Raw genomic sequence first — 15,721 nt, forward strand, 5'->3', positions numbered from 1 at the left:
AGAGAGAGGCATGCACACAGAATCCGGAGCAGGCTCCAGGCTCTGAGCTGTCATCAGACCGCCGGACACGGGGCTTGAAGTCTCAAAGCCTGAGATCATGAGCTGACTGAATCAGAGTCCGAACCGGCTGAGACACCCACGTGCCCCAGGAGAACTCTTAAGTGTAGAGAAGAAAGTGAGGGTTGCTAGAGGGGAGGAGTGGGTGGGCTCCATTTGCAACGGGCGTTATGGAGGGCCCCTGTGGGGGTTAGCAGTGGGTGTTTCATGTAAGGGACGAAGCCCTAAATTCCACCCCTGAAACCAAGACTACACTCACTGTTAACTGAATTTGATTTACATTTGGAAAATGGAGGGGGGACTGGGTGCCTCAGTCGGTTGAGTGTCCAACCTCAGCTCAGGTCAGGATCTCATGGTTCGTGGGGTTGAGCTCCACGTTGGGCTCTGTGCTGACAGCTCAGAGCCTGGAGCTGCTATGGGTTCCGTGTCTCTCACTCTCTCCCCCTCCCATGCTCATGCTCTGTCTCTGTTCTGTATGTGTGTCCCTCTCTGTTTATTTAAACATTTTACTTCATGTTTAAAACATGAAAACAACAGACCAATAAACTTTAAAAGTAGATTAAGAAAAAGTATTTTTCCTCTATCGGCTATGATATTTGAACATCCAGAATTCAATATGATTTCCTGTACAAAATTCACATACTGACATTAGTTCCCACTACGTGTGGTGTGTATGTTTAATGCAGACTGGAAACAACAACAACAACAACAACAACAACAGCAACGACAGGCTTTACCCTGTCAGTGCCATTGGCAAATGACCAGAGATCACCTATGTGGCCCCCCTCCCCTGGGGGGAATTGAAGGCTCATGCACTAATTCCCATTCAACAGTGTGTTTAGTGAGTCTCGCTCCTTTAAGAAATACAGGTGTGACTGAGAGCATCCATCCATACCCTGACCTGAAATACCACATTGTTGCCTCGGTGTCCACTTGAGACTGTTTTTGTGAGGTGTACAACCGAGGACCAAGACTGCCATGCAACTGAGCAGAAATCCCTGAGCCTCCTCCCTTGTGGAGGAGATTGTCCGATGGGGGGATGGTGGTCAACTCTGCGGAACAAGGTAGAGCTGCTTGGTGGCTCAGCAAGAAGAGGTGGACGAAGGTTCCTTTCCCCCATTTGCTCTGCAGCCTCATGGGAGGGGGATCGTTAAGGGAACCTAATCTAATGCACATGGGCCAGGAAGGCTCCACCCACCCGTCTCCAGAGACATGAGCATTGATTTGCTCCTTGCCATTTCCAGGCAATTAGCCAATGTTCACATGAACATGTGGAGACTTTACAAAAGATATTATGTCTACAAGGAAACACTTTGCACACTTATGAATTAGTGTTTCCTTCTGCTCCTCTCCTTCTGACCCAAGACATTCCTGAAAAGGCTGTCTGCTCCCACGTAGAGCTAGAGTTCTTCCAGTTTCCTGCTCATTTGCCACTCCTCCGTGTGGAAGCACTGAGATTGTTTCAAACTCCTTCCCCTGTCGGTGCATGTTTGGATATCACCGAGAGTCCCCACACGCCCATGTTTGGGCACATGTAATTTATCAATACACAGAGAGTAGGGAATGGGATGATGGGACCGTGAGTCCCAGGCATTTTCACAGGGACTCCCCGTGCTCTGCCTTGTTTCCACCTTCATGCCTCATTGGCCACTTCCTCTGACCCTTTCAGGCTCTGAGAGTGCCCAATGATCCTCGGTGCTGATGGAGGGGAGAAACCTTCCAAATACCCAGCATAATCCACACCTCTCCAATAACATCATTACAGCCAGCCAGCCTTAAAGCTCAGGATTCTCCAGGTCAACGGGAACGCCATAGCCCATGAATACAGCCAGATTCATGGTCCCTCCACATGTCCCGATCACACCCACCTACAACACACAAAATGTGGCCTACAAGGGACTGTGAGTGAGTGAGTAGTGAGTGAGGGCGGGTGAGTGTGCCCGTGGGCAGGCATGTATCTCAAAGCCTGTAGTGGGATCCCTGCACTGCTTCCTGAGACCCCTGTCCCTTCTTGTTCTTCCTCTTGGTAGCTCTGGCTCTGCCGGTGAGACAAGGGACTTGGTTAATGGCCGTTGCCCTCTGAGGTGGGATGTCCCTGGCTGAACTGTTGAGCCGGTGGATGTTTGGCTCACGGTGATCCTTTCCCATCTCATCTCTGTATTTGGACTGGTGAATGAGGACTGCGTCGGGGGGAAGAGCAAGTTCTAGTTTCCTGAGGTTGAATTCAGACTTGGGACGGTGGCTTTCTTGGAGGAATCTCCACTGGTCTAACGTGATTGCTGGCAGTGGTGTCTCTTCCACGTGATCCTCCAATTGTGGCACCTCGATGTTGGGGTCGGTTTCAGGCCCCCCTTGGGCCGCAGCCGCGCCTGCGTGGTCAGCCCGGAGGGATGTGGATTCCCCAGCACCTGGCTCACTCGCACGGTCTCTTTCCAATTCACTCTTCTGGATGTAAAAGAGGACATAGGCGTGTTGGCTCAGGGCAGACGTCGCATCACTGGCGGTCACCTTCGCATCATCCATTTTGTACCACTGGCCGTTCCCAGCTTTGATGTAACAGAAGTAATGTCCGCTGTGACAATTCCAGCCCGCGTGCACCAGCACGGCATAGAGCGCATACGTCAGCGACCCCCCGTTGTGCCCAGACACGTAGCGTTGCATGTCCAGGTGCTCAGGATATTGCACTTCCTTAGCCAGTTTGCTGCCCGTGAAATGGCAGAATCGTTTCAAGACCAGCATCAGGACCTTGGAGCAAGTGTGCAAAGTCAACGTCTTGGAAGCAGGTACCTTGTCGAGACAAGTACTACAACGATAGGCATTTTCGCCATGCAACTGTTCGGGCTTCACCAAGTGTTGCAAAGCTTGGCTCACACTCTGAGCTGCCCCGATATCCAGGCTAATGTCCAGGTAAGGGTCCAAAGTGCTGGAGACACCCTGGCAGTGGAGACACTGGATTTGAGACCTCCAGTACCCCCCAAAGATTTGCCGGATGAGGGTGGCGTCCTGAGCCTGAGGCTCTGAAGGCTTGTCCTCACGCAACCACGCTTGCTGCATAGCATCCAGAGTGAACATCAGAAACTCATGGGCATCCTCCTGCCTGTGTGTGTGGAAGGCAGCGAGCAGTGTTGGCGGAGGCCGGATCACGTCTCCCGGACGGCAGAGGGCCCGGGTCACGTGAGCCTGCAGAGCACACAGCACGCAGAATGGCTGCCTCCCACAGCTTCGGGAGTGCTCCTGGGACAGCATGTAGCTGGCGAGGGGTGGTGTGTACGTCAGACACTGCAGGGCCGCATTCGCATAGCACGTGTTCCCCAGGTTCTGCAGGCCAGCCCCAACCACAGAAGGTCTCCTCCAACTCACAGGTTTCTTTGCGGGGGGTAGACCTGTCGACTTGGGAGCCCAACCGTTAGGCAGGTCGCAGGGTATGTGCGATGACGGTGACGGCTTCTCAGGTAGAGTGGGTCCTCCGTGGCCTTCAGCACCACCCGTATTTGATCCGCAAGTTTTGAGGTTTGGAAAGACATGGAACTGAGTCTCCTCTCGGCAGGGGGAAGAGGGCGTCTCCATGTCTCCTGAAACGTGGAGCCTCACGTTGCAGAGCGATGCTTCTCTCAGGAGACCAGGCTCAGAATGATGGCTGTGGCCCTCTCCTCAGCCCTCGTAAAGCTCGCCCCACCCACCTGACTAGGACCACGTCATCCAATCAGCTACCAGCTGGAGTTGGATGAAGGGTCTTGGGGTGTGGTCACTCTTCTGCAGACAGACGACTCAGCCCAGCCTTCCTCCTGCCCCTCCCCCCTCAAGAGGCACACACACGTTTCACCACTTTCTCCACCTCCCTCATTTCCATTGCTCCCTCTCTGGACAGACGGACTTGAGCATTTCAACCTAGAGGAAATCCTTTCTTGAGTATCCACTTTGCTCTTAGATAACACAAAGTGTCGAGGAATGACGGCCATGAAGTTTTTAGGCTATGGAAATCATTTTACCAATTGAGCTCTGGCATCATGTAGGAGCACCTCCTCTCCATCAGCCAGAATGTATGTGACACCAGCAAATTATTCTGGAATGATTACTGTCCATGGATTTGATTCTAAAAGTCCTGAACTGTCTCCATGGGATCTGTGTATACAACTATCATGAAGGTCCTTTGCAACATGTCTGTCTACCAAGGGGTGGCCGAGAAATTGTCCCAAGAATTATCCTTTGCCTGGTTTCGGGCTTTGTAAATGCTTTCTTCATTTTGTAGCTCCCTTCCCAATAGGAGAACAAATCCTAAACCCATCATTTGCCAAATTGTCACTGGTATTACTAGAAAATCACATAGCAAGGTAGGTATAGGTTCCCGTGGTTCAGGACATGTTTGTTGTGGACTTGTGACATTTATAGACGGTTTGACATTGGAATTTCGACATGCACGGACCAATGTCCGCTCGTGGGAAGTGTGGCTTTAGTGTGTCAGTATCTCTAGACCAGATTTCAGAACTGACCAGGTCTACTGACATTGTGCTATCTTCTCTAATGTTTGTTTGTTTTTCACTTTTAACATTTTAATTGATTTATTTTGAGAGAGAGAGAGAGAGACAGAGAGAGAGACAGAGAGAGAGAGACAGAGAGTGAGAGAGAGCGCTCATGTGGACAAGCCAGGGAGAGACAGAGAGAGAGGGAGAGAGGATCGTCAATGAAACAGTCACCTCCTCGGGGTCACCAACTAGGAGGAAAAGGCTGCGAGCACGTGAGGTGTCTCAATGCCAAACACACTCATGTGAGGGGAAGGAAAGGGGCAAGGGGTCAAGGAGGACACCCAATGGGATGCACAAAAGGAGTCTTCAGACTCTTGTGACCACAGCCTCAAGACACGGCCCTCTCCCTGCCTGGTGCCCTCCAGCCCCACCCACGGCTTCCGTCAGCCTCTGCCTGGCCTCACTGCATGGGACCGGACCACGGCCCCACCCTTACCCGCAGCACCCTTACCCCTGCCACACCCATGCCCACACCTCATCCCAATGCTCTCCGCCCTCAGTTGGCCCAGCCTCACGTCCAGGCCGCCGCTCCACCGGGCCAGCCTGGCGCAGGCCACTCTCAGGACCACACCCCAAGGAGAATCTACCAGAGAGTGGGCAGAGGAGGGGGGCGAGCGAGGCCAGGGCACAAGCACACCTTTCCCTGTTCTTCAAATATCCGTTGGCAGGCGCCAAGTTCGGACCTGTTTCTGCAAGGAATCATCTCTCCCTTTGGTTGTCATCTCCTCCCAGAAAACCGGTTGTGTTTTCACTGGACAGTGTTAGATGGTAGGAACTGTCACGTGACTGGTGTGAGCCAAGCAAGTTGCCCTATTTAACGTAGTGACTTGAGCCAGTCCATTCCAGACCTTCCTGGAGCATAAAGCTGACCCCTGTCCCAAGACGAGACACCTGCTCCTGTCTGAGTGCCTGGCCCCGACATGTCCATTCTCCCCGGGGCTGGAGCCTGCCCGTCTTCCGACTCCACGAACACCCCCTTGCTTCTGTAGCCTCAGCCCCGGCCACCTGCAAACGTGGGCAAAGAGGCCTGCAGAATTGCTTCCAAAGAACCCTTTGACCACCTAATTCTCTGTCCTCTCTCATCAACCGCTCATCACTCTATGTGTCTATCTTCTAACTCTCGTGTCTCCTTCCCCTCTCTCGTATCTCTCTGTGGAATGTCTTTCTCATCCTTTCCCTTGTATCTCTTCTATGCCACCCTCCTTGACGTGACTTGTGAATGAAAATGCCTTTGAGAGACATGTGGACAGCAGCCCCCAATGCTGATTGATTTCCCATGCACATGTTCTTTCAGTTCATGGGTTTTTATGTTGACAGACAGAGAGAGACAGACAGAGAGAGAGAGAGACAGAGAGAGAGAGAGACAGAGAGGGAGAGAGGGAGGGAGGGAGGGAGGGAGGGAGAGAGAGAGATGTGGGGGAGGGTTAGAGAGAAAAGGAGAGAGGCAATCCCGAGGAGGGAGGGAAACTCAAAGGTCAATCTCCCCAACCCTGAGATCATGACGTGAGTCGCCGCCTCCAGCTCAGACACTTCTCTGACTGAGCCACCCAGGCATCCCGACCCTCATCGGTTTTGAATTCACCTCTAGCACTGTCTTGTTCCCAGGACACTTGGAGAGACTTTATCTTGAAAGGGGAAGAGAGGTTAACCCGTGTTTCTTTGCTGCTTCTGAATACTTAGTTGTTCTCCACTAGGTGAGGATCCAAGTCCCAAGTACACTTGGGAACAAATGCAGGATTCTACTCTAAGTGACGGGAAACTACAGTGTACACACAAAAAAGAAAACCATGCACATTCGGTCGTGTCTGAGCAAATTTTATTAGCTGTGGTAACACTACACACAACGTTGCACTATCAGGGAAACACAAAAATGCAGACAGCATGTAAAATATTCCCCGATATGATCTGCAGAAAAACGATATCAGTGAACTGTTCTAAGACAAAAGATTGCCTCCACTTGCCCAGCCCAGACTGGAAACATTCCTCCGGCGTCCCCAAATTCAGACATTCGCAAACCCACTACACGTTCATTTCACAGATCCTTAACTTTACATTCGAGTGGACGACCTCTTGCTCTCCTGGCGCTGGATTTCTCATAGAATCTATTGAAACAAAAGAAACGAGACCTTGTTGATTGAGACGGAGCAGGTGAACCAGAAGGTGTAGATGCATAAAGGAAAAGTGCGCCCTGAGCGTCTGCACGTGGGCGCTCAACCCACTCCCCGCCCCAAGCAGGACCCCAAACACGGTGTGGACGCAAGATTTTGTCCTTGCAGGTCTTTGGGGGAGTTGCTGCTTTAGCCAAAATAGGTCACGGCCCTGCCTTGCCCGCCGCTCCGCAGTCACCTGCTCGGGGTCACAAGAGCCAGAGGACGAGTGTCCGAGGACATGAGGTGTCTCACTCCCGGTCGCTCTCCTCCGAGGACGAGGAAAGCTGCAGGTCATCGTGGAGGATGCTCCGGGAGACAGGCACACAGCCTCCCTCAGACTGGTGTGTGACGGGCGGGCCCTGGCCAGGGGGGACTGGCCTCTCGGGAGGTGGCAGACAGGGAGCTGCTATGAACCTGGAGCTCCAGCCGCCTTTGTCCAGGCGGCTGAAGACCATTCGCAGGGGCTGGCCGGGTGCCTGCGGACAGGGCGGACACGGGGGCAAGGTGCACGCCTGGAGAGTGTCCAGGTGAGGTTGGGGGCGTGGAGGCTGGAGGCCCCTGCTTTGCACCGAGGCAGGTGTCTTCCTGGTCAGCTGGGCTGCCCCCGCGGGACCACATGCACTTCTCCTTGCTGGACGACACAGACTCTGGCGCAGCCCCACATGGGTGCTCCCTGTGCTCTTGTGGGGTGGCTGGAAGGGGCTGCAATGTGGTTTCTTTCGGGGGTTCTGGCACGTGTCGTCGGGGAGCGGGGCCCATCTCTTGCCTGGTGTCTGGATGTGGGGCTGGGGACTCGGAGCCAAACGGGTTGGAGGAGGATCAGGGCTCAGCTCAGGACGCTTGGCTGGTGCCTGGGCGTGGCCAATGCCACGCGCCTTGGAGACAGCCCTGGAAGCTTCCAGGGAGGCACATCGGGGCCGGTGTTGTCTCAGCTGGACACCGAGGCCTGGATCCCGGGCAGAGCGTTGGTGTGCCGGGGCAGGCGGGGCAGGCGGGGCTGGGGTCCCCACTTGCTGGGCATCCTGTCGGCCAGCAGGCGGGAAGGTGCTCGCCGCAGGTCTCCCGAGAGGAGCAGCCGACAGGGACAGCTGTGTCGTGTCAGGCGTCCCTCTAGGAGGCTCAGCCGGGATGTGCGGCGCCAGCACGGACACCCTCTTGGTGGTGTACACGGGCATCGGCCTGTGCGGATGCTGTGGGAACACACAACACACAGACAACGGCCATCAGTCCTTCCTGCCCACCAAGGACACATGCACGACAAGCACAGCAAAGAAACAGACAGAAACGCACACAACCGGGAGAGACGGGAAAGGATTGTACTGACAGAGGACAAGGGCCTCCAGCTCAGCGTCGATTGGGAAGAAACACTGGGCAGTAGCCGCTTGATGCTTTGATTCCACGGGAGCGATGGACCGGAAAGGTTGTGCATCGTGCCTGCCTCCCGAAGTGGACAAGCACGTCCATTCAGGCTTCTAGGGAAAAGACAGGCGTCCTGCAGGTGGAGGTTCGCGGGGTGGCGGGGGGGGGGGGGGGGCTACTGAGTTTGGATGGCCAATGGGGCGGGTGTGTGTGTCACCAGGGAAAGATGCCTGTGCCTCCCAAGAGGCCTAGGTGTGCGCACAGCGTCCCGAAATTATGTTGGCACGCCCACCCGGCACCCGGTTAGCACACATGCAAGGAATCCGGCCGGATCATGGACACCCAGCAAGCGTGGCTGGAAAGGACCCGCACGGAAATCCCAATGTTGAGAATCGGGGCGGACCCCCTTCCTCAGCCAGGAGGGCCGGGAAGCCCGTCACATCCCCGTCCCCAGGAGAGAACGAGAGCAGGGACGGGGGACACTCACCCTCACATAGTCACAGGATTCTGTGGAGTCCCTCCAGGCTCGCTGCTGCCTTCCAGGGCCTATCCTGGGGAATCTCTGCAGCAGCGCCTTCCTCTGCTGGGCTTCTCGCCTGCACGACCAAGAACGGGAAGGTGAAGGAGCGGCATTTCGTGTCTTCACCTGGGGAGCGAGCGATGGGGCTTGGGCAAGATCTCCTTTCTTCATCTGCCCTCCTGGCTCCCACTCCAGCGAGCCGTCCAGGTTGGCCCAAGACGTCCTTGCGTTGAGAGCCGTGTGCGCCACTGCCTGTCATCTGCCGCCTCCCCCTGTCTCCCTACCGCCCGACACACAGCCTCAGGGACTCCCCCAGAGCAGCTCAATAGGCTCGTGAGGTCCCCTGGGGGGCGGGGAGCTCCTTTCTCTGCCTCCCCCACCCCTGTGTGTGTCTGAAGACGACACAGCACCCAGTGTCCGGGTACAGAGACACAGCGACCTGAGCTGCCAGGCCACGGGCAGGCCGGAGCCGGCCGCATCCTCACCTTTGTCCCTCTTCCATGTCCCTCGCAGCCTGGTTGAAGGGCCCGGGCTTGTGCTGGTCCTGCTGCTGGCGTGGTTCCACATTCTCCTTCGGCTTCCTGGGGACAAAGGCCTGGGGGGCCAGGCACCCGTCCCAGCGCTTCATGGGGCACCTGGTGCTGGATGCGTTGTGCCCAAAGGCTCCGCAGTCCTTACACTTGAGCTGCGGACCAAGGAGGCGGGGCTCAGTGAATCAGCACCAATCACAGTCCAACTGCAAAGGACATGACAAGGACACACTCGGGGAGCAGAGGACTGGTGTGGGTGGGCCAGGGCACATCGTGGACGGCTCGGGAGGTGCCAGGAGACGGAAGTTCCTAGGATTCTACCCAAGCCTCTGTGAGGGACGGACCGGGAGTTGGGATTGCAGGTCCCAGGCCGCGTAGAATGAGCCCCACGCCGCGAGGGGGACAGACACCAGGCTGGACGTGACCCTACGGCCGAGGGAGCTTATCCCAACGGGCAGGCTGCTGAGATGCCAAGGCAGGCCACCGTGGGCCAGGACAGGACGACCGACTTCCGGACACAGAGTCTTCATTCCCTCGTCATGTGCGATCGCCGGCTTCAGAGGCATGGCTCCCCCACCCCCACCCGACCCAGCCCCTCCAACCCGCCCACTGGTTCACCACGCCTCCAGGGCTCCACTTACCCGAGGATCCTCGTCCTCTAGCCTGGGAACCCTGGGCGCCATGGGTGCTCTCCGTTGCCTCTTCCCGTTTGGGGCTTTCAAGGGTCTGGAAGGTGCGTGCTGGGTGTGACCACCCGCCATCTGCCCCCTCTCCTTGAAGGGTCAAGTCAGCCTTGCTCCAAGATGGGTTTCTGGACTTGCTGAGTCAATGGGAAAAGGAGAGTCATTCCCACAGACACAACGACTCCTTCATGAACCTTCCTCCCCCAGCGGGCAGGAGGGGGCGTCATGCCCACCAGGTCAAACACAGTCCTCACCTGGGGGGTGGGACCTCTCCCTCCTGCCTGTTCTACACGCTCTCCCGTGGACCCACCCGCAGGACGGCACCCTCAGGCGAGGCCGTGGAGGTGGTCTCGCGTGACTCACCGGAGAGTCTTTCGGGAAGTCTCTCCCAGCGCCCTCCGGAAGGAAAACCACACACAAAGTCCCGACCCCCCTGGACACCGCAATCCATGCTACAGCGATACTGCCTGTGGCACCCAGGGTTGCATGTGCAAAGAGAGGGATGCTTGCCTCTCCAGAATGTACCTCTCCTACTTGACCCCCAGAGAAACCACCCTCAAAGTCAAAGTCAAGGAAAACGTTTCGTTTCTGCTCGACTCGAGTGGAAGCTTCCCCACACAAGACCTGAACCCTTTTCTTTCACGTGGCCTTTACGGGGCCCCACGCTGAATTCATGTGTCAGCCGTGGCAAATGAGCATTTGCCGTGAAATTTGGGTGAACGAGAAAATTCCTTAGGCTCTGAGGCCCCACGGCGACATGGAGCAGGATGCTGTCGCTGCTCCCGCACGCCCTCACACCAGTCAGACTCCGGGGTTCGGTTCCTTTGGAAGCAGAACCTCATGTGCTCAGGAACAGCGAGAGCCACGCCTTTCCTCAGTCTCTGTTCTCACAATCGTCTTCAACACTAAAGCGTCCTTCACCTGGTGAGTCGACGCGCATCACCACCTCCATTTCCTCCCTGGCCCACTTCTGTGCCAGCTTGTGGGAGCCCCAGATCGTCCCAACCCACCTGAAACGCCAATGTGCTCCTCCTGTGTGTCAGGAGACGTCCAGAGCGGCGGGTGGCAGGCGGACTGCCGTGGAGGAGACTCAGGCGTGCCCTCGGTGTGCCCGAGGGACGGTCAGTGAGGGACACTTCCTTCCTTCCCGGACTCTTAGACCCGCCCAAGGTCACGTGACCTCTCGGGCACTTTAATCCCATGCAGCCCATCCCCTTGGTGCCCCTCACGTCTCCACACTAGGAACGAATCCTGGAGGTTTAGCGATTGCTTGCCGTTGTAACTGGTGTGCATGCATGTGGAGATAGACGTCTCAGAACACATCTTCACCCTTGGACAAAGAGACTCGTGTGTGCATGCCTGTTGCATTCGTAAACTGGTGTTTCTCATGGGTCTCCAGGGACGCTTGCGGGGCCCCTGGCCTCACGTACGTTCCTGTGGTTGGGAGCCCCTTCGGCGTCCTCCGTGTCCAAGCTTCTCCCTTTCCCAACGGGAGCGGTGTGTCCATGACCTATTTGCAGTGTCCCTTCACTCCACACCCTGCCCTGCCCTCCCCGTTCCCCTTTCTGTCTCTAGGGCGGTGACTGCGCTCGCTGGGACCTTTGGAGGAATGGGATCCTATGTCCCGTGTCCCCTGGGAACTAGCTGCCTTGGCACTTGGTCTCGTGACCCAAGTCGCTGTTCCTGACAAGTCCCTGTGCTGACGCAGGGGGCTCCCTGTGGCCGACGCCCCTCGTTTGGGGCTCTTTGTTCTTGCCCATCAACTCGGACGTTCTGTTGAGCTTTTGCTCCCATTGGGGGATGTTGGTGTGACTGCCACCATTTCTCCTGGCCTGGCCTGGCTGGCCTCAGCCACGGACACTGCGTCAGGGAGATGTCTTTGGGATCCTGAAGGGCCAGACCCAAGGGACAAGGTGCAACCCCATCGGCGGGGCATTCCTGAGTGTCATGCAAGCGAGCACCTTTCTCCCACAGCAGTGCAAAAGCTAGCGGCCCCACTGGCCGAGGTGGAGGGCCTGCGTCGGCAGTGCCGTCGGCACCCTGGATGGTTTCCCTCCTTGAACACTGGCGTGTGTTGGGTGTCGTGTGCGCTTTTCATTTGGCCTTTCCTATCTTCTCTGGGAGGCTGCTCCTGTGGCCTCTGTCCACTGCCCTCAAGGCATGGCCCTCCCCCAACCTGGTGCCCTCCAGCCCCGCCCACCGCTTCCTTCAGCCCTTGCCTGGCCTCCTCACTCCATGGCACCATACTACGGCCCCACCCCCTTACACGCAGCATCCTTACCCCTGCCACACCCATGCCCACACCCTTTCCCAATGCTCTCAAACCTCCGTTGGCTTGGCCTCGCTTCCAGGCCGTGGCTCCACGGGGCCAGCCTGGCTCCGGCCACTCTCAGGACCACTCCCCAGGGAGAAGCCCCCAGAGAGTGGGCAGGGGAGGGGGCGAGCGAGGCCAGGGCACAAGCACACCTTTCCCTGTTCCTCAAATATCCGTTGGCCCCCTCCCTGCTTGGTTGTGTAACCCTCCCTCTTTTCATATGATTTTTCCTTCCCTTCCCTGATGCTCATCTGTTTTGCACCTTAGAACCTTCATATGAGTGAAGTCATATGCTAGTTGTTTTTCTCTGACTAATTTCGCTGAGGAGAATACCCTCTACTTCTAGCCACATAGTTGCGAATGGCACCCTGTCTTTCCTTTCAATCGCCGCGTAATGTTCCACTGTATATATACGTGCCCCCTCTGCTTTTTCCATTCCATGCATCTATGGACATTCGGGCTCTTTCCATACTTTGGCTCTTGTTGGTAGTGCTGCTCGAAGCTTTTGGGGGCGTTTGGGTGCAGGTGCCCCTTCGAGACAGCACACCCATATCCCTTGGATAAATACTTAGTCATGCAATCGCCGGCTCATAGGGTCGCTGTGCTTTCAATTTTTTGAGGAACCTCCATACTGTTTTCCAGAGTGGCGGCGCCAGTTTGCCTTCCCACCAGCAGCGCAAAAGAGATCCTGTTGCTCCGCACCCTCGCCAACATCGGTTGTTGCCTGAGTTGTTAATGTTAGCCATTATGACACGTGTGAAGTGGGAGCTCATTGTGATCTGGATACGGATTTCCCTGATGCTGAGTGAGGTTGAGCAGTTTTTCATGTGTCAGTTGACCAGCTGGATGTCTTCTTGGAGGAGTGTCTAGTCATGACTTTTGCCCATTTCTTCACTGGATTCGTTGGTTTTTGGCTCTTGAGTGTGATCAGTTCTTTATCGAATTGTATACTGAGCCTTTCTCCGATGTGTCGTTCGCAAATATCTTCTACCATTGATGATTTAGCTGATTTGTTAGTGTAGCTGATCTGTTTCCTTCACGGTGCAGAAGAGTTTTCTTTTGATGAGTTCTCAATAGGTCGTTTTTCCTTTTGTTTCCCTTGCCTCCGGAGACGTGTTGAGTAAGAAGTTGCTGTGGCCCAGATCACAGAGGCTTTTGCCTGCTTTCTCCTCGAGGGTTTTGATGGCTTCCTGTCTTACACTTGGGACGTTCCTCCCTTTTGAGTTTCTTTATGTGTACGGTGTAAGAAAGTGGTGCGGGTTCCTTTTTCCGCATGTCGCTGTCCAGTTTTCCCAGCACCACTTGTTGAAGAGACTGTCTTTATTCCATTGGCTATTCTTTCCTGCTTTGTCAAGGAATAGTTGGCCATCCATTTGTGGGTCCGTTTCTGTTCTCTTGAGCTGAGTGTCCGTTTTTGTGCCACCCCCATACTGTCTTGATGATTACAGCTGTGTAATTACAGCTTGACGTCTGCGATTGTGATGCATCCAGCTTTTCTTTCTTTCTCAACAGTGCTTTGGCTCTTCAGGGTCTTTTCTGGGTCCATACAAATTCTAGCATTGTCTGCTCCAGCTCTGTGAGGAGTGCTGGTGTTCTTTGGATAGGTGTTGCTTTGAGTATGTCGATTGCTTTGGGTGGTACTGACATTTTACCCATATTTCGTCCTCCCAACCAGGAGCGTGGAATATTTTTCCATTGTGCTTCCTGTCTTCTAAAAGTTCATGTAGTTTTCAGTGTATAGATTTTTCATCTCTTTGGTTACATTCATTCGTAGGTATTTGATGATTTTGGGTGCCATTGTCAATGGGACCGATGCTTGATTTTTCTTCCTGTTGCTTCATCATTGGTGTATGGGAATGCAGCCCGTTTCTGTGCATTGATTTCACATCCTGCAACTTTGCTGAAGTCATGGATCAGTTCTAGCAGTTTTTGGTGGAATCGTTTGGGTTTTCCATATAGAGTATCATGTCATCCGCCAAGAGGGAACGTTTGACCTGTCCCGGCCAATTTGGAGGCCTTTGAGTCCTTTGTGTTGTCTGATGGCTGAGGCTAAGGCTTCCAATGCGATGGTGAATAACAGTGGCAAGAGTGGACCTCCCTGTCTGGTCCCTGTCCTTAGGGAGAAAGCTCTCAGGTTTTCCCCATGGGGGATGATACTCGCGTTGGGTCTTTCGTATCTGACTTATAGGATCCTTCTAGCCCTACGTTCTGGAATGTTTGTGTCAAGATAGGATGTTGTATTTTGTCCCATGCTTTCTCCGCATCGATTGAGAGGATCGTGTGGTTCTTGTCCTTTCTTTTCTTAGACGTGATGAATCTCATTGATTGTTTTGTGCATATTGAACCAGATCTGCATCCCAGGTGTAGATCCCACCTGGTCGTGGTGAATCCTTTTTTGGATATATTGTTGGATCCGATCGGCTAAAAACTTGTTGAGGCGTTTTGCATCCATGTTCATCAGGGAAATGGGTCCATCGTTCTCCTTTGTCGTGGGGTCTCTGTCTCGATTTGGAATCAAGGAAACGCTGGCTTCGTTGAAAGAGCTTGGAAGTTTTCCTTCCGTTTCTCCCTTTTGGAGCAGCTTCAAGGGAATAGATGTGAACTCTTCTCTAAATGTGTGGGAGAATTCCCCTGGAAAGCCATCTGGCCCTGGACTCTGTGTTCTTCTTTTCGTGGGGCTGGGGGGAGGGGGAGATTTTTGATTACTAATTCATTTTCTTTACTTGTTTTGGTCTCTTCAAATTTTCTTTCTTCCTGTTTCAGTGTTGGTAGTTTATACGTTTCTTGGGATGTGTCCATTTCTCTCAGATTGCCCATTTTATTGGTGTATACTTGCTCACAACATTCTCGTAGTATTGTTTGTATTTCTGCTGTGTTGGTTGTGGTCTCTCCTCTTTCGTTCTTGATTTCCTTTATTTGGGTCCTTTCCTGTTTCTTATTGAGCAAGCCTTACTGGCTAGGGATTGGTCAATTTTGTGAATTCTTTCAACGAATCAGCTCTGGTTTCATTGATCCGTTCTAGTGTTGTTGCTGTTTGTTTTCTTTTTGTACTTGTTTTTGTTTTTGTGTTGTGTTTTTTTTGGTTTCCATAGCATTGATTTCCGCTCTAATCTGCATTATATCCTGTCTCTGCTGGTTTGGGGTTTTCTTTGCTGTTCTTTTTCCAACTCTTTAAGGTGAATGGTTACATTGTGTCTCGGAGCCGTTTCTTCTTTCTTTCGGAAGGAAGGCCTGGATTGCTATAGACTTCCCTCGAATGACCCCCTTTGCTGCGTCTCAGAGGTTTTGGCCTGTGGTGTTACCGTTTTCCTTGGCTTCCATGGACTGTTTAATTTCCTCTTTAACTTCTTGGTTAGCCCATTCACTCTTAAGTAGGGTGTTCTTTAGTCTCCAAGTATTTGTTCCATGTCCACGTTGTTTCTTGTCATGATTTCGAGTTTCATTGCACTGTGGTCTGAGAATATGCACGATATGATCTCGATCTTTTTGTCCTTGTTGAGGGCTGGTTTGTGTCCCAGTATGTGATCTATTGTGGAGAATGTCCCGTGTGCACTGGAGAAGAATGTCTATTTGCCTGCTTTAGGA

The 15,721-nt window shown here is 54.0% G+C and overlaps 1 protein-coding gene across 1 annotated transcript; it reads right to left on the reverse strand.

The window, feature by feature from the left end:
• Window positions 1-2,016: 2,016 nt before the first annotated feature.
• LOC125164226 (ubiquitin carboxyl-terminal hydrolase 17-like protein 6) lies at window positions 2,017-3,624 on the reverse strand. Its single transcript, XM_047856821.1, has one exon. It carries the CDS (start codon window positions 3,622-3,624, stop codon window positions 2,017-2,019), a length of 1,608 nt encoding a protein of 535 aa, XP_047712777.1.
• Between the last annotated feature and the right edge of the window lie 12,097 nt (window positions 3,625-15,721).

This window comes from Prionailurus viverrinus, chromosome B1, assembly GCF_022837055.1.
Source record: "Prionailurus viverrinus isolate Anna chromosome B1, UM_Priviv_1.0, whole genome shotgun sequence".
In the NCBI taxonomy this organism is placed as follows: domain Eukaryota; kingdom Metazoa; phylum Chordata; class Mammalia; order Carnivora; family Felidae; genus Prionailurus; species Prionailurus viverrinus.